The 24515-nt window shown below is 42.4% G+C and overlaps 2 protein-coding genes and 1 long non-coding RNA gene across 15 annotated transcripts in view; 2 read left to right on the forward strand and 1 right to left on the reverse strand.

The window, feature by feature from the left end:
- BCAS4 (breast carcinoma amplified sequence 4) overlaps positions 1-11297 on the forward strand; it is an 82812-nt gene extending 71515 nt beyond the window's left edge. Inside the window, exons 8-9 of the mRNA XM_064521809.1 lie at positions 8311-8448; positions 10865-11297. Of these exons, the coding sequence (XP_064377879.1) occupies positions 8311-8427 (117 nt within the window). The 3' untranslated portion in view covers positions 8428-8448; positions 10865-11297. The remainder of the gene's footprint in view (positions 1-8310; positions 8449-10864) is intronic.
- The window catches only part of ADNP (activity dependent neuroprotector homeobox), a 33623-nt gene extending 15210 nt beyond the window's left edge, over positions 1-18413 (reverse strand). For 2 of the 12 annotated variants that reach the window (XM_064521515.1, XM_064521504.1), the window contains exons 1-5: positions 18042-18413; positions 12770-12891; positions 7490-7648; positions 6126-6171; positions 4682-4988 (exon numbers count right to left, since the gene is read on the reverse strand). In XM_064521515.1, coding sequence (XP_064377585.1) covers positions 4682-4988; positions 6126-6164 — 346 coding nt within the window. In that variant the 5' untranslated portion in view covers positions 6165-6171; positions 7490-7648; positions 12770-12891; positions 18042-18413. Of the gene's footprint in view, positions 1-4681; positions 4989-6125; positions 6172-7489; positions 7649-9788; positions 9886-12769; positions 12892-15183; positions 15234-18041 lie in introns of all 12 variants that reach the window. The other 10 variants (XM_064521507.1, XM_064521508.1, XM_064521506.1 and 7 more) reach the window with 10 other exon arrangements.
- A 736-nt stretch (positions 18414-19149) lies between these two features.
- LOC112982877 (uncharacterized) overlaps positions 19150-24515 on the forward strand; it is a 33312-nt gene continuing 27946 nt past the window's right edge. Inside the window, exons 1-2 of one of the 2 annotated variants that reach the window (XR_010391906.1) lie at positions 19150-20531; positions 23040-23165. This is a non-coding gene — a long non-coding RNA (uncharacterized LOC112982877). Of the gene's footprint in view, positions 23166-24515 lie in introns of both variants that reach the window. The other variant, XR_010391905.1, reaches the window with a different exon arrangement.

Genomic DNA, 24515 nt, shown 5'->3' on the forward strand with positions numbered 1-24515 from the left:
TCCAACTTCATGCAGTCCTATTCCACTGCTATGGATAAAAGCCACTATGCAAAGCATGAACAAAAGGTAAGTTTCCCAGGTAGAGCACACAGGTTAAGAAAAAGGCCTGAATGAAGAATTCTCTGATTAAACAAGCACCATCTTGAGCCAAAAGACCAGCTGGAGATAGAAAAGAGTCTGCCTAGTCTCAAGCACATTTGAGAGAGAAAAAAAAAAAAAAAAAAAACACAACAACTAGAGAGGGAAAGGTACAAGGAATGTTTTCAGGTCATTACAGTTACAGTTATTTGCTAGTTAAGTGGAGGAAAAACTGTTAACAGACTTGTTTTGTTAAATCTGCACCCCTGTAGAAGATGGGTGTTCAGGAGTCTCACAACGAAACTGAGTTCACAAACTGAGTTCAGGAGTCTCACAACTTTAAAGTATGTACATGGTGCTCAGGACAACTGAAGCACTCTTTTGGGGCTTTTAACAGGCTCTGAAGTCCCAAGAAGGAAGGCCCAGGAGGGAAGAATTAATTCTCAATTGCAGTTCTGGTATGTATACCTTACAGGCTCAAAATTAGGATGTGAACTGACTACAACAACTTTACAACTTGAGAAGTCTGCAGGAAACAGCAGTTCAGTTCACTCAACAGAATCACATCCTGAAATGAGAATGGGCCAGAACATAATATAGGCCGATTGATTTTAATAGCAATTATGACCAAGTTTTAGGAGAGCAACTAAAACTGTAGGTCAGAAGAGCCAACAACATTGTGCTTCATTCTGTCAAAATCAAAGGCTTCTTTAGCAAGGAGCTTGGGTTCAAGACTATAATAAAAAACAGATCTCTTCAAGGTTGCTATTGCTTCACAGCAAAGGGATTTTTCTTGACTCAATTTTATGAGCTTGTTAGCCACAGTCAGGGGAAAAAAAAGACAGTAGGAGAAAAAAATTGCATAACCCCTTGAAATGCTCTCAGAAGCACTACTGTGAACAATATTCAGGAAAAAAAACATAATCCAAGGGAACAGGAGGAAGAAGTCCATTCCTAGAAAAGATTTCTGCTTAGTTTAGCAACTTAACAGCACAAATACCCAAGATACAGAAGATCTGGACTGCTCATTTTTATGATACATAACAAAAAAGCGGAAAGAAAATAGTCTATCATGTAGATTAATGACAGGATAGTCATGCAGGAGTTTTAGCCAACCCCAAATTCTTCAACATACCTTTTCTTTACAGATTTTAGCGTCTAGATAGGCTCATTGTGATTTTCAACTCCAAATTACCTCTTCACCAACTTGCTACTTTTACTAGTACTTACAGTCACTATTTTAAAGGCATCCAGAATGTCAAATCTGACACATCCCCCTGCTATGTTACTTTTTGAGTGTTTCGTAAACCATTTTTTTGTGCTTAAGAAAAATAAACTATCCTCACTGTTCAGCTAAAGCACTCCACCTTAGCATTCAGATTAATTATAGCCACACAGTTCAGTCCTTTAAAATTTCGGTTACCAAGGGACTGGAACCACCTGAAGAACTGATTCAAAAGAGAAGGTAAAAGATGACTGTGCAATTACTCAACAAATTAATGGATGTAAATACAATACTGCACACCTGTCCTAGAGTTCTGTATCACAACAGTTAACATTTTCTTATGCTACATATTCTTCTCAATGCAAACAGTCCTTCCTTATGAGGGAAGCACTGATCTCATACACAATACGTTGTATTCACAACTTGAGAGCTATGACCTTGCAGGAAGTTATGCATGCAGAAGAGAGAGGGAAAAGGACACTGGAGGTGGTGACAACAAACTCTCATCATCCAAATTCTTAGAGGTAAAAAAAGGAACATGAGCAGCAGCTTCCACTTGTCTTTAAACTCAAAAACTTGTTTCTATTTTAGTGTAACTAGAAACTTAATTCTCCAATGAGTCTTTTGTATTCTGGACCTCCTCTCAAGAACTGCCTTGCAGCATCCTATCTTTAATATTATCAGGTAACAGATGTTAGCTCTGCCAACCTTACCTAGAATAAGGAGATCGAGGATCTTCTAGTATATAGGTTGAAAACACCCACAAGGTAACACTACTACTACGATTCTGCAAAAGATGCATCAGTTTCAGAACAAAACAGCCTTTTTCTCTCAACTAAAATCTTCAACCAATATTCCAAATCTTTCTCATGATTTTTTTTTGGACATTATTCAAAGTGCTTAATACGCTTGTTTGATGATTGAGCTTTGCTACAGTTCTAACAAGCAGAAAGCATAATAAATTACTAATGTCACAGTACTGTTAGTAAAATTGTGGTTTTCATCCAGAAGTAGCTTAAAGATCTAAAGAAATAATCTGGAGAAAAATCTTGCTGCATAAAGGAACCAAGACAGCACGGGGGAACTAATGTAGGTTATCTTTTTATGCATAACTGAGAACTATACCATTTCCAGCAAGCACAGAACTGCAGATGAGCTAAGCCTATGACCCTAAACATTTCATTGAAGAAGGTGTTTTCACTCAACAGTTTATAAAGAGCATCACTGTGAAATGGCACTTCCAAAAGTTATGAAATCCCCAAAAGCTATGAACAAAAACTGGTCTCTAACACATTTTATTTTTATTTAGGCATCTCAAGCATGAACGCATAGATGAAGTAACTGTACTCTGGGGGGAAACTGAGCCAGTGGATTTTTTTTTTTTTTTAAAGTATGTGATGTCAAAATTGATAGTAACTTCTCAATTCTTCCTCTAATACCATTATCTGGCTATTCCATTTACTTCCTTTGGGAATTTTATGAACACAGCTCCAAGTTCCTCTGCTAAGTTCTTAGAGCTGGGAAGAGATCAGTTGGAACGTGCAGTCAATTGAGAAAAGGATGACTACAAGACAAAACTTTCTTAGCAAATAAGTGAAAATTAGAAAAGAAGGAAAACAGAGAAAGAAGTGACAGAATAAAGAGTGACTCCTGAAAGCAAATATATTTTTTCTTGACATGCATTTATCAATTCACAGCGATACTCTGTTTTACAAACTAATGGTTCCTAGGGCTGTAATGAAATCCTTATATTGGCAAGAACATGGGGATAGAAAGCTGGTAACTCATTTAAGGAAAGCATTCTTCCTTCAGAATGAAATACATAAACTTACTTCAAATAAGCAACATATATCCTTTGGCCTTCCCCCTCAAAAAAGAGGCTAAAATTTTTAGGATTATTTGGAACAATCAGCACTAAAAAAAAAAAATGCCTTATGCACATTCCATAGGTTGAACATTTTGGTTTTGTAGAATAATAAAAAGAATTAGAAGTACATAGCCACATAGGAGTTAGTAATCTTATTAATATTAATAACACAACTCTTCACTTTGTTATTGTGGCTATGTTCTTCCAGGTTGCCTCATCACAACTTACTCAAAACAGGAGTGCCAAACCACCTTTGTGGAGTTAAAAAAATTAGCATAGTTCTTTAGTCTCAAGGTTAAAGACAGAAAATTCAAAAGATGAAGACAATTGAATTAGTTGCTGATTTCCAGATACCAAAGTCAACTACTGCTTGGAAGTCTACTACTGTTTAGAAGAGGCACTATTTCACCAATAATTAAGTGTGACAACCCCTTCCCCCAATGTTTATTGCGAATACCCTGCAGGCAAAGAAGCTCAATCTTCCAAGAACAAGGGCTGCAACATCCCCATCTGTAAATATAGGAGCAAACTGCCATCATGTTTGACAGAGGCACCATCCTTTTTACTCCAAGGGCTCTAATTTCTGAATTGGTTTAGATTTCCAGCTGATGAGAGTCTGAGTACTCCAAAGAACTAGACTGTCACCCAGTATAAATCTGTTGCCAGTTCTTAAGCCTACAGCTCACATCTTATGGCTATTGCAAAACATTTTGTAACTCCAGATAAAAGAAGTCCTGTATAAAATTTAACAAAAATGCAGTTTGAAAATGTGTCTACATACTTTTATGTAAACATCTCCTGTTTGTCCATTTTACAGATTTTTTGAGATGCCAGCACTTTAGATCTAACCACACTGAAATACACATCTCTTGAACTGAGTACTTCTTAAAGCACTCTCTGAAATTTACACTTCTATACAACTTTCGTAACATAACTTCTCTTGGAATGAAAACTGGGGATGCGATATAACAACCACCTCTTGGGCACATTATGAAAAAATGTCACTGTTTTACCTTCTCTCATGAACACATTTGGTTGACCCTTTCCTTGCTAATGCTGTCATTTTTTAATATTATGAAGACTGAGAAAACCTGAACTTCTTGGTGATCTGAAACTCAGTATTACCAACTACATTGTTCAAGAAAGTATTAGGTGTGAGCATGTGTGCAAAACAGACAATTTCAAAAGCAATGTGTAAACCCAGCCTTCTCTATCCCATTACGACTTCCTGAGTTTGTATGCATCTATACCCAGATTGATCTTGTGCTATTAACATAATTAGCTCTGCGAGAACTGTAATTCATGAAAGCCCATTTCTTATACATTTGTAACTAAATGACACACATTTTCTGTTATTTCTGCATATGCTTATAAAATGGAACTGTTCTTACTCTATCCTTTTCCCTCTCCCCATCATCCCTCTGCTGCTTCAAAAGGTCCGTCCTTCCGTCGTTCTTTTCCCCTCTCCTCCTCATCCTTTCTTTGCTGGTTCTTGGCTTCTTGGTCCTTACCTCGCTCATTTTCCCTCTTCTCATCTTCCCTGCGCCAATTCATAGCGTCCACATTCCTTCGTCGTTCTCTCTCATCCTGTCTCCACCGCTTCTTGATATCTTTGTCCTTAACTTGCTCATTTTCTCTCCTCTTCTCATCATCCCTGTGCCATTTTATTGTTTCTGTATTTCTCTGCGGCTCCACGCTTCTTTTGAGATAGTCTTGTCGCCTCCTCCTCTTTTTTAACATATCCCTTTCCCTGGCACGAGCCTGCTTTTCTTTCTGGGAAAGAAAAGCTTTACGGGGCATCATGAGCTGCTGCTGTACCTGTAATAATATTGTATTCCATGGAATAACATACTATACATGCACTCAGTCAGGCACCAACAACTCTCATTTGGAGCTCAACACTTCAAATACTAAGCCAAGATACAATTTGCTGCTGCTTCTCTTTCCTTCATAACCCTCTGCTAGCTCTGCATTAGATAACGACAGGCAAGTTGGTAGATTTAACTCTATGCACAACACCTAAGTGGCACCTCAGCAGTCGGCGCACATCCAACATTCAAAAGTCAACCCCCTAAAATCTCATGCCTAAGCAGTATGGTTTCTCTCCCCTCCCCCTTACAACTTCTCCCACAGAGAGTTTCAGCAGCCACTTGGCACTGCTACATCCAATTGAAAGAACAGGCTGACAGGAGAGAGTTGTGAAGGAAACAGTTGTGTTCAAATCCTAGTTTCTTCTCTTACTGGAGATCTGTATTTAATGCAACTCTTTTCTTTCTTTAATCTTTTCAGACCTCCATCTCTATCAAATTTGGATGCAATTGGCCAACTTTTTTCAGAGGTGGGGGAGAGGAATAAGAGACAAGCCACAGTCTGAAAAATTGTATAAGCTTTGTTTCCTCAGGAAACCAGGCCAAAACGTTTAACTGCAGGTACTGGAGTAAGCCGTGACTCATCTGCTCAAACTTTCTCTACATATGTTATGTCTTGCAGTATTCACAAGAACAAAGGAAAAATTTTTACTGTTTGCAGGGAGCTTCTGCTGACAGCAATCCTGATTTTTTTTTTTAAGACACGTTTCAATCAAGTCTATGTTATAAAATATTGTTTTACTTTTGATCATTTCTCTTTAGTCATCCAACACATTCACATCTTTAAACTTATCAGGGTTAATATCTGCATTTCCAGAATAATGGAAAACAAAACAGACCACAGACAAAATTTATGCTATTACTAATATTTAAATACTCTTCTGTACACATTGAGCAAAGTTTCAGAAGTATGCTGAACTGTAGTTGTGGCCCAGGGGGGTTTTTTGAGTTTTTGTTTAGAAGAGAGTTTTGCAGATGTCTAATCAAAATGAAAACTGCAGAAAGGACAAAATTACTAGATTAGAATAAGATACTTAATTAAAGCCTAAAACAAAATGAAACAAATGTACTTTTAAAATTTAGCTACCTTATGGAAAGCACTTGTTCCCAGCATGCAATACTCCATCTTTTTCCTACAGAAAAAGCAATGTTTCAAACCCTTATTCTAAAAACCTGCTTTTTCCCTGTGTAATATATCCCTCCCCCTTGACTTAAACCCACTACTCTAGGCCATTGCCTTTGTTAGGTATGTCTTATGATCACACATTTTTCATTCTAGTAATTCAAAACCAAATTTCTTAATATTCATGATAACACTAAAAGGGAAGGGCTGCAGCGAAGTGAAACACAGCGTAATCATATAAAAATGCATGCAGTTTGGTAACAGGTTAGTGCATAAAATTCAGATTTTGCTAAAAATAACAATTAAAAAGTACGAGATAGCTCTCTGCTAGACAGCTTGTTTTAAAATATTAGATATTTCTCAATAACAGCTATCACTGATATCAGGAAGCAATGAAAATCCAGGATCAACATGACCAGTGCAACTCAGACACTGCGAATCTTTAAAATAATTTAATTTCTCTACTGGCTGTGTGCCAATACTACATTACTGTTGTTTACTATATCAAACAACTTATTAACTTTTTAAATGTACATTATCTTTACAATTTCATTGGTAATCTGGTTTTGCTCCAATAACAATACTATGAATAAAATTTAAATTAAATAATATATTCCATGCAAATGATTGTTTTCCAAGGCAAGTACTGACATTTAAAATCTGTCATTTTTTTTAGAATCCTTTTGGGAAGTAATTGTTGTATTTTCTTTCATTTGTTTTTTTTTTCTTTTGGCTTTTTTGTTTAACTACAGTATCCCTCCCTCCCCTCCATTAGACATATTCCAGCCCACTTTGACAGACCAATTTATATACAAATGATAGAAAATATCTCAATAAAAACATATTAGTTAAACTTCCAAAATTAAACATTTAAATTGTGATTCAAATTAGAAATGTCAATTTCCAAGGAATAACTTAAAGGGACATCCAACTTAAATTACAATTTTGTCTTTTAACTCTCATATTACAAGCCACAAGTTCTTCCCAGGTTATTTTAACAGGAGACTACTTTCAGGCAGTCTTACCATTTCTCCCATAGTCCAAATCTTTCATTTTTGCCTCTGTTGGTCTTAATAAACCAAAATAGAGGGGAAAAAATTTAAACCAGGAATCTAATTACAATCCAGTGAAGCTGCCAGGGAGATTTGAAGCTCAATGTCTCCCTCGTCCCCAATTTTTCTAGAGTTCAAGTTGGTGTTCCTTTAAGTGCAGCGTCCCAATGTCAGAAGCAAACAGAACTATCCTTTCAACTATGTTTTGCCCATACTTCACCAAATGAAAATCTTAACTTTTCCCATTCTATTCAGTATATATTATGAGGCATTTACCTCCAAAATTAATGGTGCTTGGGCGTCTCAGACTCATTGGACAAGTTTCATGCAAAAGCCTCCAAAAATAATTCTCCTTCCAGAACGCCCACCTCAGCGATTATATTACACCTACTGTGTGAGGCCAAAGCCCGGACATAGAAGAAGGATCATATCCTGCTGTACAAAACAAAGCGTTAAAGACAAGAGATAAGAAATGTAATAAGGGCAATCTTACATTTATAAAGTACGTTTCATTGTGAAGGACTCCAAAGCTCATTATAAACCACATGTACGGTACCTTTACTGACAGGGAGCTACTGTGAAGTGTAATCCAGCAAGGTTAACAGTGCTGCAGAAACTTAGCAGGTTTACGGTTTAAACAGATTCCTCTAGGTGATGCTACCTGAGGAATATTGATACCCAGTAATCAAGTTACTCAAGTCAAAAATCCAGCAGGATACCAAGACAAGTGCTCCTATTCACATTTCATAGAAGCTTTTGTCATAAATGGTTAGGGCCTCAGTTTACATCTCATCTGAACTATCAGTACCTGCAGCACAGCTGTAGGCCAGCTGCACTCTATAGGTAAAGTACACTCTAGCAACAGCACTTCCTTGCACAGGTAATTTTTCCTAGAAGGTTCACCTACAAACACAGTCCCACCTTAAATTACAAGACCGTGGGAGACCAAACAGGTGACATGGCTGTCAGCCACAACCCTAAGGAAATACATTCATTTGGGAAGTATTTGGATGAAAGTTTTCAGTTACACAGCTGCTAGTAGGAGCATCTGAAGTAAACTCTTGGGGGTAATGGCATGTAAATAATTACGCTTCTAGAGGAAGACACCTGATACCTCTTTAACGCCTATCATCCATGGATGGAAATTCAGTTTTGGACAGATTGGAAACACAAGACAACTTCAGCATCATGAAGTCAGGAACAACCAAATCTAAAGTTTATAAAAGCAACATTTGGTGAGTCACTTATTATTAATTTTCCAGATAATAGATTTTTGTACTTTAAAAGTGTTAGATTTTTATCTCAGTTTATCTCATTTAGACTGAGAGCATCCACAGCTTGAAGTACAGATTATTTTTCTTTAGCAAGTATGGCTTTAACAGATAATACTAAAATGTTTTAAGAAATTTAAAAAGATATTCTTAAAAAAATTCACATTCTGAAGCAAAACTGAACACTGCATGTGTTTTAACACCACCATTGGCCGTATCTTCAACTATACAGGAATGATGTGTTATCTTATTTTAGAAAAATGTTTGCTGGAAGAAAATTATTTATCCTTCATAATGGATCATCTTCCAGCTAGGAAGGAAAATGAGTCCCTCTGTCAAGTCCAAATTACCTCTCTCCCACTGAACCCTCGTTGCAGAAAGCGCACTTCTAGATGAGGACTGAACTCACTTGATAGCGAGTTAGTGACAATTAGTGCATCAGCCTGAAAATATGAATATTGAGCACAGGAAACTACTTTATCTCATACTGGGCTTCCCAAAGACTGATTATGTTATCCCTGCATGGTGTTGCAGACCAGGATCACGCAGCTTCTGGCATTTTTCTGAGTTTGTATAATCTAAAAGTTATTTTTCCTTAGTCTTCATTTTCCTAGCATTTTAAGTTAAAGAGGTTCTTGGCTTACATATAAAAGTGCAACATAATAATGTTTATCAGAGATGACAGCAGCTGCATGTTCCTCAACTCAATGAAGTAACCTTGTTAGTTTTTTAGGTTTTTGGCTTAAGACTCGCTGTTCCAACTGCATTTAAAATAAGTTCTGCTTCTAATGACTTGCCTAGTTGACTGCATTCAGTAGCGTGCTCTAAAAAGCCAGCCATGAAAGTAGATTTGCACAGAAGACTGTTAATACAACATGAGTGAGATTTTTAAAAATACAAGAAAAAAATAAAGACAAAACCCTATGGTTCCCACAGCAATAGAAATTACAGCCTCTCTCGCATAGGGAGGTTAAGTGATCCTATATAATGCTTTATATTCCCAAGGGGAAAACAACAGTCTGTCCCTGTGGCCACATAGAGGCTGGGACTCTGGGACCTGAAAATTCCAAGACACTCGAGCAAGGAAGAGCGATGGCCAGGGAGCAGAAAGATGGCACAAGGGAGAGTAAGCAGATCAAAAATAACAGGAGCAGAAACATCAGGGAGAAGCAGCAAGAACAGAGAAGCTGGGAGAACCAAAAATTGACAAAAAACTTCCTTCAGATGGCAAGAACTGCACCTGAATATCTCCCCCCCTACGCTGACTGAACAGTTGACTCCCAACACAGCTATCACTGGCTTACATCAAGTGTTTTCTCTTTCTTCTGTTGGACTCTTTTCTCTCCTCCATATTCAAGCATTTGTGGCCTAATTTTCAGAGGGGCTGTGCACCCACATCTCCTGTGAAGGTAATGAGATTTACAGTTACGCAGCACATCTGAAATGCCAGACAACTAATGCTTCATTTTTCAAGTCTGCTATAGTCCTAGGATAGAGGCTGTAATAGCATGCACACTATTCTCATGGCGACATTTTAAACACAGAGCACCTCTACATCATCAGCAGTTCAGGCATCTGCAACACCAAGCTTTTATCCATGTAACATCATGGTCTTAAGCTAACTTATGCCTAAGCACATCTAACTCCAACCAGGTAATCCTGTGTGCATAGCTGCCATGCTGGACGTTGCACTTAAGTACACACTTAAGGTAGCACATCATTGAGCACAAGTCCCCAGGTCTGATGGTCCTTTAACTTTTAACTATATTCAGAACAGGACTAGGCACTTTAGAAAGATGCAAACTGAAAATCAAAAATCAAACCCTCTTAAAAAAAAAAAAAAAAAGAAGAAGAAATCTGACAGTTTTAAAAGTAAGATAACTGGAACTGAAGGAAATTAACAAATGTTTTTCAGTATCTGGTTAATCCATTTTATGACCTTTACAGCATTATGTACATAACGACCCTCAACTCCCCTCCCAGTCGAAATATTTCTGAAAATAGTTTCCCTTCATCAAAAAAAGATTTTAAAAAGGATTTAAAAATCACTTCAGAGATTAGTTAAGTCAGCTATCTTCAAAAAAAAAAAAAAAAAAAGAGAAAAAGAAAACTAAGTTGTATGTCAAACAAATAAAAAAGGACAGTTCACCCTGCCTTCCTGGACATTGGTAGGTTGCCCTTCTTTTTTTGACTTTTATACTATGTAAATATTCCTTTGGGGGTGGGGAGATGGTAAGTTCATCTAAAGTCTGGTACTAAAAAAAACCCACTTAAGAAAATCCCTTTGCAGGAAATTCTTAGGCAGAAAAGTTAACGTGCATATAACCACAGAAAGAGCAATCTTCAGCAAGGTTTTATTAAATTCTCTGTTTTATCTCAGATTTTTTGGAGTTTACTGTCTAGCTTCAACCTGGTGACTCTTGCACTAAGAGCTCCAATGTTCCACCACAGAGGAAGGACTTCAGTGGAAGACGACCAGGGATCCAAGTGAGAGGAATCAATAAGGCTGATCTTTCTTACTTTCCATTCATTTTCTTAAAGGTTAAAAAAATATCTTCTGCAGTCCAGCAGACAGGGATCTCCTAACTCATTCACACACTTCTCATTCTTGCTAGATTTCTGGAATTTTCCACTGGTGCCAGAAGCTCCATCTGGTGGGTGTGTATACTAACTGCATAACTGTAAGGGAATTAACTATTTCCTTATCAACTTTTGTTAAGCAGTGTAAGTTTTATACACTATATAGTTCTTATGCCCTAATATCAAACACAATGCCAAACATGGCCAAATTTTGATTGCTCTGGGAACCATAATTCCTAATTTCTTGGTGAATAAACTGCTACCTTACACCCTTACACTCTACTGGGACTTTTTGTTGTGTTTTCTATACATTTTATTTGACCACATAGACTGAAAGATGGGGGAAAGAATTTGAATGTTTTCTAAAGAAGGTTTTCTTGAACACACATGAAAAAACCACAGCAATTCTGGCAATCTACAATGCATTCTGAGACACAGTTTTAAATTACATCCATTCTGTATGGCATGCTATGCTTCAGTGCATAGAAAGTTTTAAATTAGGGGCATCAGCAACTCAAAAAGTAGGTTTTCACACCTACTGCCGTCTTAATATCTACTGTGACTGTTCAAGATCTCCAAAGATAAACATTTATATGCACCTACATATGTGCAGTGAAATCAATATGTAATATACATGCTCAGTATGATAGTCATGCTTGCTTAGGGCCATTACTTAAAGAATTGTTTGAAATGTAATAAAGCCTGCCCATCTTACTGAAATTTGAAATCAAGATCACAGGTCACTGAAGCACGAAGGATATGATTTGCTTACACCATGATATCCACACTTCAATGATCAGAAAAGGCGGCTGCATAAAAATGCTTTACAATTTCCAAAGTAATCCTCGTCTAGATTGTAGCTAAACATGAACAATCCCAGAACAAAAGTTATTTTGGAAATATAAGCCTACTTCATGATCCACAGTTACTGTTTAAATTGAACCAAGAATCATCTTGAAATTTTCAATCCCAAAAGTTCACAAAAAACAGTAGTACAGAGTCTCTGTAAAATGTGCAAGAACAAAGCATGTAATCAATACACATGCAATTTATGACTGGATTACAGCAATTGTGACACTGCAATCAAAGACTTGACTGCAAGCAAAAATGGTAGTCCTCTCTTCTCCCTTTCATGTTTTCCCAATACCACCAACTGTGTCAGCAATAGCGCTTGTGCAGCAGCTGGAGTAGAGAACTGATCCAACCGAAAACAAGACTTTTTCAGATAGAGCAGTTCCTCCACCCAAACAGAAGCACTAAGACTGGTACAAGTAAGGTGGCAGGTAAAGTGGGGCTTGTACCACCACTTTCAGCGGCAGTATGGACATAGATACACTTAAACCACTTGTGAAACTGCATCGTTAGTGTCCTAACTAGTAAAATGCATTGCTTGCATGCTGTTAGGTAGCAGAACAAATCAACAAAACAAGAGAGAGCATTCAAATGTTTTTACAAGCTCATCTAAAACTCTGCCAATACACGTTTTCTCAGATAGCAGATATACTAGATATTGAAGTGATTGCGCCAACTGGCTAGCGCCTAAGTATTTAAAATGTAAAAATAGCTTGTGAAGTAGGCTGATTCTGATTGTTTTTCCTTTGCAGTACCTCTTCACGTACCTTATGCACAAATGCTAACATTATATGATTGGGTAAAGTCTGTGAACATGAGCTTAAAATCATTCTTACCACTCCACATTTCTTACCTCTTTCCCTTTCTGTCTAAGCATAGTTCAAGTGTTCCAAGCCCCTGACTACATTCCAGCGTTAATCCACCTCAGCTACTGCTGTCTTCGGACTGACTCAGGAACCTTCGATATTCAAAAGGCTTCATAGCAGCAGCAGCAGGAATGGAGGGAGAAAAAAAAAAAAAAAAAGAATCACAAACTTATGTTTCACTTCTTAGAAAAACGCATTTTAAGACAAGTATTTTGCCAACTTAGATTTTAAGAAACATTTTGCCCCCCTTACTGTTGCTGCTATGAATCTGCATCAGTAACAACTTTTTTGGCCCAGCTGCAGCATGAGCAAAGAACTAACAGATCCAGAGTCACATCAGAAAGCAATACACAGAAGAGGTAAGAACAAGTGAAAGAAAGAATGTCGAAAATTGAAGCCTGAAAGAGGGAAGCGCAATTGGGGGATGGAGAGTGGGGAAGAAACACCAGTCAAACAAGGAAGCCAGACTTGAGAGCATGCCCTTTCCTACTTTTAAATGACTGGATGAGCTAAAGGTCCTACTCGAGAGTGTTACCTCTGTGGAAAGGCTGTTTGCACAGTTATGTGATTTCTGTTTCTTGTAAAGTGTTTTAGATACTACTTGAGAAGTACATTTTAAATGAAATAGTTTGCCACCTGAGCTAGATAGCCAAGAACTTGCAGGTCTGATCTGTTCACAGAGATAATTACACAGGTTTAGGACTCAACAGCCAGTATCAGTTTTCATCCAAACCATCTTTAATGCCAAGTTTTTTTTTTTTTTTTTTTAATAAGGATATAAATGGTGGTAACTGAATGTGACTCACTGCAGGAAAAAATGATATTTATTCCACTCTTATTCAAAACCATCAACCATCATTCACATTGAAAAGTATGAACGTGAAGAGTAAGACATTAAATTTGAGCCTCATATTTGTCTTCAACATTAGCTCTGAACAATATAGGGGTTTTTTTTCCTTGAGGCACAGGGTCCTCAGGTAGATAAGAGTTACATCCTCTCTGAAAATGTCTTCTTTATTCAGACCTAGAACATTTATTATGTTATTATATCAGATATAAAGTATGTCTTGAAAGTTCAAAATGAACAAGTGCCAGGCCATCCTGACTAGGAAGGAAAGTGCATTTTCCCCAAAACATGTCAGGTCAGTCAAAACAAACCTTCCACACTTACGGAAAGTATTATTATTGTTTTTTTAAACTACATTAACATGACCAGGATTTTTTCTTCCAATGTATATACACTAAGTTACATTAAATTATCTTTACAGCAATACACTTCATTCTCATCTCCACAGCTTATACTATTATTAGGATATATATACTTGTATCAACGTACTTATATAAGCAGAACTACCTCCACATTAATGATTAACTGTTACAATTATGTTAATACAAACTGCACCTGATATATCAAAAAATCTGCTCATAGAGCAGATCTTAATTTAACATAATCAAAAACAATCTAATGCTTGTTTAGATGCAGTCTGATATGGTCAGCTGTTATTCCTTTAAATAAGCAGGTTACATGCATCTCAAAAAAAACCCAACAAAACATAGCATTATTTAAATACAAATTCTGATGAACTAATAATTGAAAAAAATACCCCACCTTTGCCCATCCAGATAAAGCAGATCAAGTGCTACCTGTGGACCACATCAACCAGCTGAACAATTTCAGTCAAATAGCTACTCAATGTGTTTCTCTTTTAGTACTAAAGTCCTGGAGACTTTAGGCTATGATCATCCTCACCACATCTAGTACTGTTTTGTCCCTCCCTGATGAATAAATTTAGTCTTCCTCAACCTTACTTCAAGTACTGAAGTAGAGATAACTTCCCATTTCTGAAAAAAGATTGATACATTCATTCCCTATCTAGCTGCTAAATCTTATTTACAGCCTCCCCAAAACAACTGCAATAACACGTAAGCCAGAGCTTTTCTTTTCTCCTGCTAAATCATTTATTCCAATTTTGTTCTTCATGTCAAGCTTCAAATCAGTTGCCATCTTAATAAAAAGTTATAAAATACGCATTTCGGACTGTATGAATTTTGACTACTAATATGGTTCTTATATGGTTATGTATTCTAGAAACGCTGCTTTAAAATGTTAATACTTGTTTTTGATATTTACAATTATTATGGCATACTAAAGCTGGGTTGGGGATAATTATCTATTATTTACACTACTGTCTGTCAAAAGCACAACTTACCTTCCACAGAGAATTTGTACTTGCATTCATCTAGAAATTCATTTGGCATCCCTTCTAATTTAAGGGTCAATTCAGTAACTGTAGAGTTCAGTTTGGTAAGTACCTAACATATGATAGTTTACACTACTGCCAAATTATTTCCGCGCTTAATTAAAATGCTGTTGTAATATACCACTGTAAGTGACACATACCAATTCTGAAAATGCTAATGGGCATCTTCTGACAACTGGTAACTTCTATCCTACATATACAGAAAAAAGATTAAGTTATTCATCTCATCCTGAAGATCATACAGTCTTTCTGTATGTTTTGTTTGTGCAGCTAACGCTTAACACTGTAGTGCACACACTTTCCAAAACAGTCAAAAAGTTCCTCTCCCGTGAAGGTTTTTCATTCCTAAGCATACTGAGCAGCAGACACTGCTCACAACTTGTCGGTGTTACCTACGAGCAAATGCAATCACTTTTTACCTTCCCCATCTCTTGCATATCCAAATGACATCTCCCTCCTAAAACTTAACACAATCTCACAAGCTCTTAATGACCATTAAACTTTAACAGTTCCACACAACATACTTTCAAGCATAAATGGCAGTACCCTTAAAGAGATGTTTTCTATAACCTCTCTCATGAACCATCACCTCAAGTTAAAAATAACTACACTGAAAAAGAGCATTAAAAATGCAGCAATTTGCAAAAATCTGAGCTGTCCCCATTTTTATTAGATACCAAAAAGTAAAGAAAAAAAAACAAATAATACTAATTTTAGTAAAGGGCTGTTTACTGTTTAAAACAAGTACAAAAAACCCCTTTTTTTTGGAAGATAGCAAGTTATTAGTTGTGTCAAAAAGGACACCTGTTTTGACTTGTGTTTACTGTAAGCATCTTCAGCAAAGATGTAACCACCACGTTACAATGAATCAACGTCAAGTGCAATTTTTACTAGCAAGAGTAGGTTTTTCTTCTGTCCTTTCTTTATAATGCTTTAAGATTTCAACAAATATGTTAGACGTGGATCTGCTGATATCAAATTACTGCCCCACATCTATAAATGCACATCTAAAAAGGAACTAAGCATTGATTGTGTTGGGGTTTTTTTTTTATTAAAAGCAAAAAATGATTCTTTAAAGGAATGACCCATCTTTCTCACCTGGAAGGATGGTAACTGTGACAAAGCTTTGTAACCCTCGTAGTTGTTACAGTTATCAACCTCCCCAAGTGAAAGTTTTTTCCAAAATGGTTCAGTTGAGATCCTGGGAAAGGAAACTGAATGCTGGTAGCCTGCATGACAGAAAACGCTACTCAGGAGCCACACTAATATTAGCCCATACTATGCTCACAGGTAGGAACCATGCGTCTCCATCGTCTCAAATGCATGTTTTTCCTCCAAATAAAAGCATGAAATAATAGCAAAATAGTAAGAGCATAGCTAGTAAAAACAACCTGGAAAAATAAAGGTTGTCAGTTTTCTAAAAAGAATCAAAACCTCTTTCACACCCATCAAACGCTTTACATACATCCAGTACACAAAGTGTATCAAAATGTCAAAGCGTCCGGCTACCCAGGGTCTTGCCCATTGCCACAGACAAAGCACCCGCTGCTTTACTGATGCCTCGTACCACTAAAGTTTCTACCGCTGCTGCCATGCACTCAGAGTGCGTGAAAAGCCATGCAAGTTTATACAGCAAACGGCACCACAAGCCGCCACCGAGTTTCCAAGCAATAACTAAAAGCCTCCGCGGAGCCCCGCGCACGAGCCGCTCCGGGCGCTCCGGTCCCGCTCTGCCCCGCGGGCTCCGAGCACACCGGCCCTCCGCCAACTTCCCGGCGGCCGGCCCGGGAGAAAGCCTGGGTCGGGCCCCACAGCCCGCCCCGGGCCGACACCACAGCCCGAAAAAAAAGGGAAAAGCCGGGAGGGGGTGAGCGAGGCGCGGGAGGGGAGCGGGGCCCGCGGCGGGCGGCGGCAGACGGCGCTGGCGGCCGCGCAGCCCGGCCCGGCCCTGCCCGCCCTTCCCCCGCCGCAGCCCTGCCCGGCGCGGGGAACGCGCCCCCTACTGCCTCCCGCCCTCATCTCCGCGCCGCCGACTTGGCTGCGGTGCATTTTGGGTGGGGGCTGGTATTTTTCTTCCACGGCCATAAACCGGGAGCAACAATACGGATTGCGCGGGGGGCGAAACCCGGCGGGCGGAGAGGGGCGCGTGGGTGCGCGGGGAAGCCCCAGCACCGCGCACGCCGCGGCACTTGTTTTGAAAATCCCCCCCGCCCCGGGCTGCGATCACGCACTAGGAGCTACGGGAGGGGGGTGCGCGACACGGGGGTGCAGCCGGGAGCAGCGCCCAGGACTCCCTGCCCCGCCTTTGTCTGGGGCGCGGGCGCCGCAGCCCGAGGTGCGGGGAGGCGGGAGGCAACGCTGCTCCGCCGCGGGGCCGGCGCCGCGCTCAGCATCGCGCCCCTTCCAGCGGGCACGGCCGCCGCCAGCGGCGGGAGGAGGCGCGCAGGCTGCGCCCCATTCATCGCCCCGCAGCAGCGCCGCTCGCCGGCCTCGCTCCAGCGCCGACTCTGCTCCCGGGGGCCGTCGCCCGGCCGGCGGCCCGCTCCGGGCAGCGCCGCGCTGCTGGACCCGCGCGCTGCCGCTTACCGCCGGCGCGCAGCGGCGATGAGCGCCGCGCCCGGGACACGTCCACGCGTGGCCGCCCCGAGCGGGCGGGGGAAGGGAGGCGGCCGCGGGCCCGGGCGGCGGGCAGGGCGGCCGCCGGCGCAACGGTGCCCGCGGCCGCCCCGCGCGGGCTGCAGCGCGACCGGCCCCGGCCGGGCAGCCGAGTCGCTCCCACATGCGTGCGGCCGCGGGGAGGGGGCGGGGGGCCCCGCCGGGGCACTGCGCAGCCCCCCCGGCTGCAGCGGGCAGGGCTGCTGCCGCGGGGGCTGGCAGGGGGCTCCCGCCCCGGCGGGAGGGCGGCGGGGCTGCCGGGGGCCTCGGCCGCGCGGCGCGGAGGGGGCGGGCGGGCGGGGGCTGCCCCGCCGTCGGACCGCGGACTCGCGCACACACCTACCTGGCCGGGGCTCTCCTCAGCAGCGAGGGCGGGCGCTCCCCGGCACCGCTGCCTGGGGGTGGGGGTGCGCGGAGCTGCCTCCCTGGCGCCGCCCGGGTCCCTGGGCGGGCGGGCGGAGCGGAGCCGGCGGCGGCGGCGCGGGGGAGACAAAGGGGGCTGGATGGCGGGGGGGGAGTGTGCGGGGGGCGGCCTGTGGTGAGCGGGTCCCGGGGGCGGGGGGCGGCGGCGGCACTGGGCGCAGTCCCCGGGGCGGGGGGGTGCGGGGCTCCGGGGCGGGGGGGGGGGGGGGCTCCCTGGGCGCCCTGCAGACAATACAGCCGGGTCCCTCCTGCCCAGAACCTGCCCTGGCCAAGATGGCGGCCGAGAAAGAGCGGAAGTGACGCGAGACTCTCATTAGCATACGGGACTCATTGTCCGGCGGGAGGGGAGGGGGCCGCGCCCCGGGGGGGAGGGGGCCCCAGTCCCGGTGGGTTCCCGCCGACCCGGCCCCCATCCCGCTCGGCGGTGCTCGCCCGAGAGCGGCGCGGGGGGGGCGGGCGGGTTACATAACCCCGCCGGACGGGGGGGGGGGTCTCGCGAGAGAGCGGGGGGGGAGCCGGCGGCGGCGGGATCTACCCCGGCCCCGCTAGGAGGCGCCGCGCCCTGCGGCTGGGTCCGGGGAGGGAGCCGGCGCCGCCCGGTTATCCCTCCGCCGCCCCCAGCCGGGACTACATCTTGTCCTGAGGGGCCTCCGCCGCCGGGGCGGGGGCGCGGGCCCGGCGAGCAGCGCGCCCACGTGACCGCGGCGCGCGCACGTGACCGCGCGGCCGGGAGCAGCGGGTCTCGTGCCGCGGCGGGAGCCGGCGGCGGCGGCGGCGGCGCCTCAGGGCGCGCCCCGCCCCCCCGCCCGCGCGCCGGGCCCCGGCCCTGCCCCGGGGGCGGGGCGGCGCCTCGAGCCCGCGGCGGCGGCGGGAGCCCGCGGCGGGAGCCGGCGGCCCGCCCCGCGCCCCCCGGCGGCGCCGCACACCATGGACAGCGCTCCCGCGGCCCCGGGCCCGCCCGGCGGCGGGGCGCGGAGCCGCGTCAGCGGGGCGCTGCGTGAGGCGTAGACCGAAAACGGCGGTAAAGCTGACCGGGCGGTTTGGTGAGGGGGGGAGAGGGCGCAGGCCGGCTACGCGCCCTCGGCGGGGGGAAGCTGCCCCGACAGCCGCCCGAGGCGGGCCGCGCGCTGGGTGCCCGGTGAGCCGAGGCGGAGGCGCGGGGTGGCCGAGCGGCTTCGCCCCGGTGCGTCTGTGAGCCGGACTCCCGACCGCGGCACCGGGACGGCGCCGGGGCCCTCGGCGGCGCTGGGCCGCTCTGCGAGACGAGGCCTCGTGCCGCACCCGCCGGCCTTGCCGTGCCAGCCCGTGGAAGACGAAGCGCGCGGCTTCCTTCCTCCCGTGCTCATCTGCGAAGCTTTTCGGTTTACCCGGCACACGTTACTAGTAACTTTCAGGAGGCTAAAAGGAAAAGTCTGACCACTTTTTCGAAACGTTGCCTGAAGTTTAAAAGCACAGAAGACCTGTTGTAGGCTACGGAGACTTTGTAAAGCTTGAGTCTTGCGTTTGCTAACGACTCGCGTCGTGCGGGGGTTTCACCAGTGTGTTTGACGCCATTCGCCTAAATAGCTTTTATGAGGAATTTTGTGATATTTTATTGTTTTTTTTTAGCTTTAAGACTTTCTAGCTCTGCAGAACTTGGAGCTACTCTGCACTTGTCACTTCTTTCAAACCATACTTTCATTTTGCCCTGTATTTTCATGGTAACTTCACCTTGGTGGTCATAGGAATCAGTAAGTCACGAAAAGGGTCGTTCTTTTACAACAGAGCAGAAATACACGAAACTTACTGACGACTGCAAAACCCAAGAAACGTACGTGTGCTTCAGCGTGAAAACGGCTGCTGGAACGCCGGTGCTGGAAGCTCCCCTGTGATACACATGGAGCGAGCCTCAACTGCCGAAAGCCAAGAAAGCGGCTTTGATTTTTTTACATAGGTCATTTGCCTTGCAAGAGTAGATGTTTTTATTTTATGGCACAATTATGAAAATATGTTGGAAAACATTTCTGAAACACTGTTAAATCGGTACTCAGAGTATTCAGAAGCTGTCAACTAACTTCAAAGTCACTTAAGCCAGTTTGATTTCAGTGGATTAAAATACACAACCCCAAACAAACCCTAGGACCTTTGTATTTCAAAGACTTATTTTTAACGATCACTTATTGATATTGCATTATAACACGTACTTTTATTTTCCTAACTTGTCTCTTACTGATCAGACCTACGGTTTCTTTTTAAAGTTAATTAAAATCTTAGAAGAAAGGGAGAACCATTTGCAGCACTTTCAATACTGTATTGCTACACAAACTTTTCTTCTTGCTGAAAGATGAAAACAAAGCATGATGATAAACAATTTTAAAAGCTTTAGACTGAGGAATGAAAACTTTTGCAGTTGCCTACTCTACTGCGAGTTGTAAGTCCATCTGATGCTTTTGGTTGTACAGAAAAATGCTTAACTGAGAAAATGAATAGTTTAACAAAAAGAAGTTGAAGTTAGCAAGCACCAATTTAGATTTGAGACTGCAAGACATTCTTGGGGCATTTGGTTATACCTAGGAGATGTGCAAGGTTGGAAAGGGTGTCCCATTTAACCGACTGAATTTGGCACCACCATACTTAAGGGCTCTACAGAGGACTTATTACACATAGAAAATAAATTTCTACTTTTAGCTTTCTCAGTTGAAATGAGGCTTGAAGTACAGATATTAAAATCACTCTTTCTAGGGATTTCGAGTGGTAGTTTATGTTGTGAAAAACAAAACCAAATGTCTCTCTGTGAAAGGGCTAGCACCAGAGATCATAGTATAAAGTTCAGAAAGTCTTTTAGAAATTGTTATTAGTATTTGTGTAGTGCCGTCAGTTAATCCAGATTTTACGGTAAATAAAAAATATAACATCAACAGAGAAGCAAATCCCTGACCCATAGAGCTTCCACTCTAAAGACTGATATTTACTAGAAAAAGCATATGGTGAGAAGTGTCTGAAGGTTAGCGGGGCTCAGTTTCATGGAGCAGGATAAAATAATTGGAAGAAGTCAGATTTGACAGATATTTAAGAGGATGAATACAGCATGCTAATATGTGTAAAGGATCGAACAGCACGAGCTGAAATGGCTGGATTCCAGGTAGGAGAACCAAACAGGCTTTTGGAGATCCTTCCATGCCCTCGATTTTGGGTGCGAATAACAGTAATTTTGGATCTTGCTGTAGTTTCTTGCGACTTACCAGAAGGGCTTTTAGGCTGGGCTGGCGGCAAGAACAGGCAAAGAGAAGAGTTTTCCAACCACCTCCTCAACATCTGCCCAGATCAGGGAATTTCCAGTGGGAAACTGCTTTCCAGCCCCTACATGATGATGGTGCCTAGTCCAGAATTAAGGTCAGAAAGAGTATAGAAAACAATTTGGGAAGAGTTTAGAAGTTGAAATTTGATGTGAGAGGAAATTAAGTTAGGTATGGACAGAACAGAAGAGCACCAGAAGGCAGAAATACGCACTCAGCGCACAAGATGGGTGATGCAGGCAAAGGGTTTTTTTCTAAGGCCAAGGGGAGAACAACAGGAGAGGAAGATAAGGTAGCAGCAGAAGTTCGAGTAAATGGGAGCCGTTGCCTGCTTTGGGGTGAAGTCTGCAGTGACTGGGCTGAAAAGATTTTGGGGAGGATGGGACAGTATTACGTAGAAGGCAATCCTCAAAGGAAGGACCTTGCTCTCATTCAGTTCAGTGAGAGTTTTCCTGCTGACTTGCACAGTGTGACAGTAGTCAACAGGTAGCCAGCCAGAACAGGAGGAGGGTGAGAATAACATGGTTTGCTTTAGAAGATTGATTCTAAAGGTAGAATCCAAGAGCTGGAAGAAGGAATAGAGAAGTCTTGAGCCCATTTGTCTGCTGTTTGTACAATGTGATGTATACGAAATGAAAGAAAAGTATGTGATAATTTTAATAGACTTTTACACCAGGGATATGAGTTTTGTTTCTCATGACAGATTATGACAACTAGAAAATCAGTGAAATCACAGCATTGTAAGAGACTAAAAGCTTAACAGCAGAGGGGAGATGATGAGCATTCCCCAGCTGCATGGGTATAATTGAAGGTGTGTTGCGCTGCAGATTTAGGTCAAAATTGTGCCCACATTCACAACTGTACTAGTTTAACAAGAATACTGTATTTGTTTTTCATTCAGATGCAAAATAATGCAAGACACCTATCAATGGCTCTGAGCACCTAACATAATTAATTATATAATAAATACAATTACGTTAATCCTCAGCAGTATTAAGATCACAGGTCTCACAGGAACACAATAAGCTATCCAGCTGCTTTGTTACTTAGACACTTCATCATCTCTCAGCCATCCTGAACTCCTTGCGTGAAGATGACTTTGGCAAAAGCCTCCAGGAAGGAACCAAATTCAGTCTGTATCAAGATGAAAGTAGGGAAGATAGATCCCTTCACACAGAGTACCCTCCTTCTTTTCCTCTTTTTTTTAAGAAAAAAAATACTCAGATTGAGCCAGTCTATGCTTAGAGCTGCTTAAGATAGATTTGCTTAGCTGGTTAGGATAACTTGGGAGGAAGGGTTGCTCCCTTAGTCAGGCCAGTTAGAAGTTTATCTGTTACAGCCGACACTTGAATTCCACTTAGAAGCGGGTCAGCCAAGTGCCATGTCCTTTGGAGGTGATGCCGTACTGCTATGACAAACTGTATTCCTTGTCTTCCATGTTGTCAGCACTTTCAGAAACACTGAATTCAGATTGTGGATTTACTTAATGAAAGACATTGATTAAAAAGCCTAATTAAAAAATTGCCTAAGGCCTACTTTAAGTATTTCAGTAATTGACCATTTTCAAACAAACAGCTTTTCTTTTTTCACCTCCCCTTCATTGAAGCCGTAATACCAAATAGGTAATACAATTATTTTGACAGGATCAGCCCATCAGAAAGACTGTCATATGCCTTCTTTGCAAGAGCAAACAGAATGGGAAGCTGGATGGAAAATGAGGGCTCTCTGAACACATTTCAGTCCTGACATGAAGTTCCCCATGTGCTAAGGTAAGTTTGGTTATTTTCTTCATGGATATCCCCCTGCTTGTTGCACAGAAGCAGTGGGCCAGGGGGCCCCGAGCATTTGCAAGCAGTGACAATAGGAGCTCAGCTGAAATATTTCCTGTTCTAAGAAAAAGGTGAAAGTATCACTGAGTGCCCAGATTCACTCCCTCCTGAGTTTCCCAGAGAGCATGAAGTTCTCAAGTGTGATTTTGTCTAGGTTCACCTCCCAGAGGGGTGACGGGCTTGCAAGAAGTCAAAACAGGAGGAAAGTTTGTGAGCCAAACACGAGTTTTTAGGATGACAATTAGTATAAATTTCTGTTGAACAGTCAGTGCAAATAGCCTAGCAGGGAAAAGCTTCGATTTTATTACCTTTGCCCACTGCTGCTTTGTTGAAATCTCTCTCTGAAAGGCTGAATTTTCACATCTCACTTTGGATTAATAGTTGAAATTCAGTTTCCCTCTCTCCAGTCCCAACATACTTCCCTGTGAACAGTAACAATCACAATCTATAAGAGGTTTTAAGTGGCTACCTGCTTGAAAGAAAAGGTAAAATGTGGCAGGGACAGAGAGGAGGAACTGAAGCTCAGAAAGTTAACCATGCTTTACAAAAGTTTGATGATTACCTTCTGTAATCATCTCCCACATCATCCCCACAGCATAGTACCGTAGAGGTAATACATCATAAAACAAAGAGAAAGTTTGATAAGCAGTCCTCTTGTCTGCATATACCCTATTTGTACTGATCCTAATATAAAAATTTCCCTACAACTCTGGAATGCTAACCATTTAAAAGCTGTTGCTGAAATCATCAATGTATTGAACAGTAGGCAATATGTCATTCAAGTCAATTGTGCCCAGATTTCAAGCTATGCTTACACTGGGAATCTTGACGGACCCATAACTAAATATTATTGATTAGCCATCACTATTTTTTTATTGTTGTTATGCAGAAGGTTGTGCAACCTTGCAGTTGGCTTTCCACACAGTCCATTGGAAAATATTATATTATTATTATATTGCTTATATTGGCAACTAGGCATATCTTTATTGCAGGCTCAGATTAGAATTATGGTAGTACATCTGTATTTACTCCCACGTGTTATATTTCTAGCTTAATGATATAAATCACAAGGTCAGCATTTGACACAGACTTATGAAGAGAAAGTCAAGAAAGAGGTGAAATAACTTTTTTTTTTAACCATACACTTATAAGGATATCTCCTGTAGAAGCATTCTATTGCAAAGAAGACTCAAGACATTAAATAATGCTAAGAATTATTATTACAGTAGGATTTTGAAGCCTTACAACAAAAACCTTTATCTAATAGGGTTTGTTACCCTATGTTTTGAA

The sequence above is a fragment of the Dromaius novaehollandiae genome, chromosome 16 (genome assembly GCF_036370855.1).
Source record: "Dromaius novaehollandiae isolate bDroNov1 chromosome 16, bDroNov1.hap1, whole genome shotgun sequence".
Taxonomy (NCBI): domain Eukaryota; kingdom Metazoa; phylum Chordata; class Aves; order Casuariiformes; family Dromaiidae; genus Dromaius; species Dromaius novaehollandiae.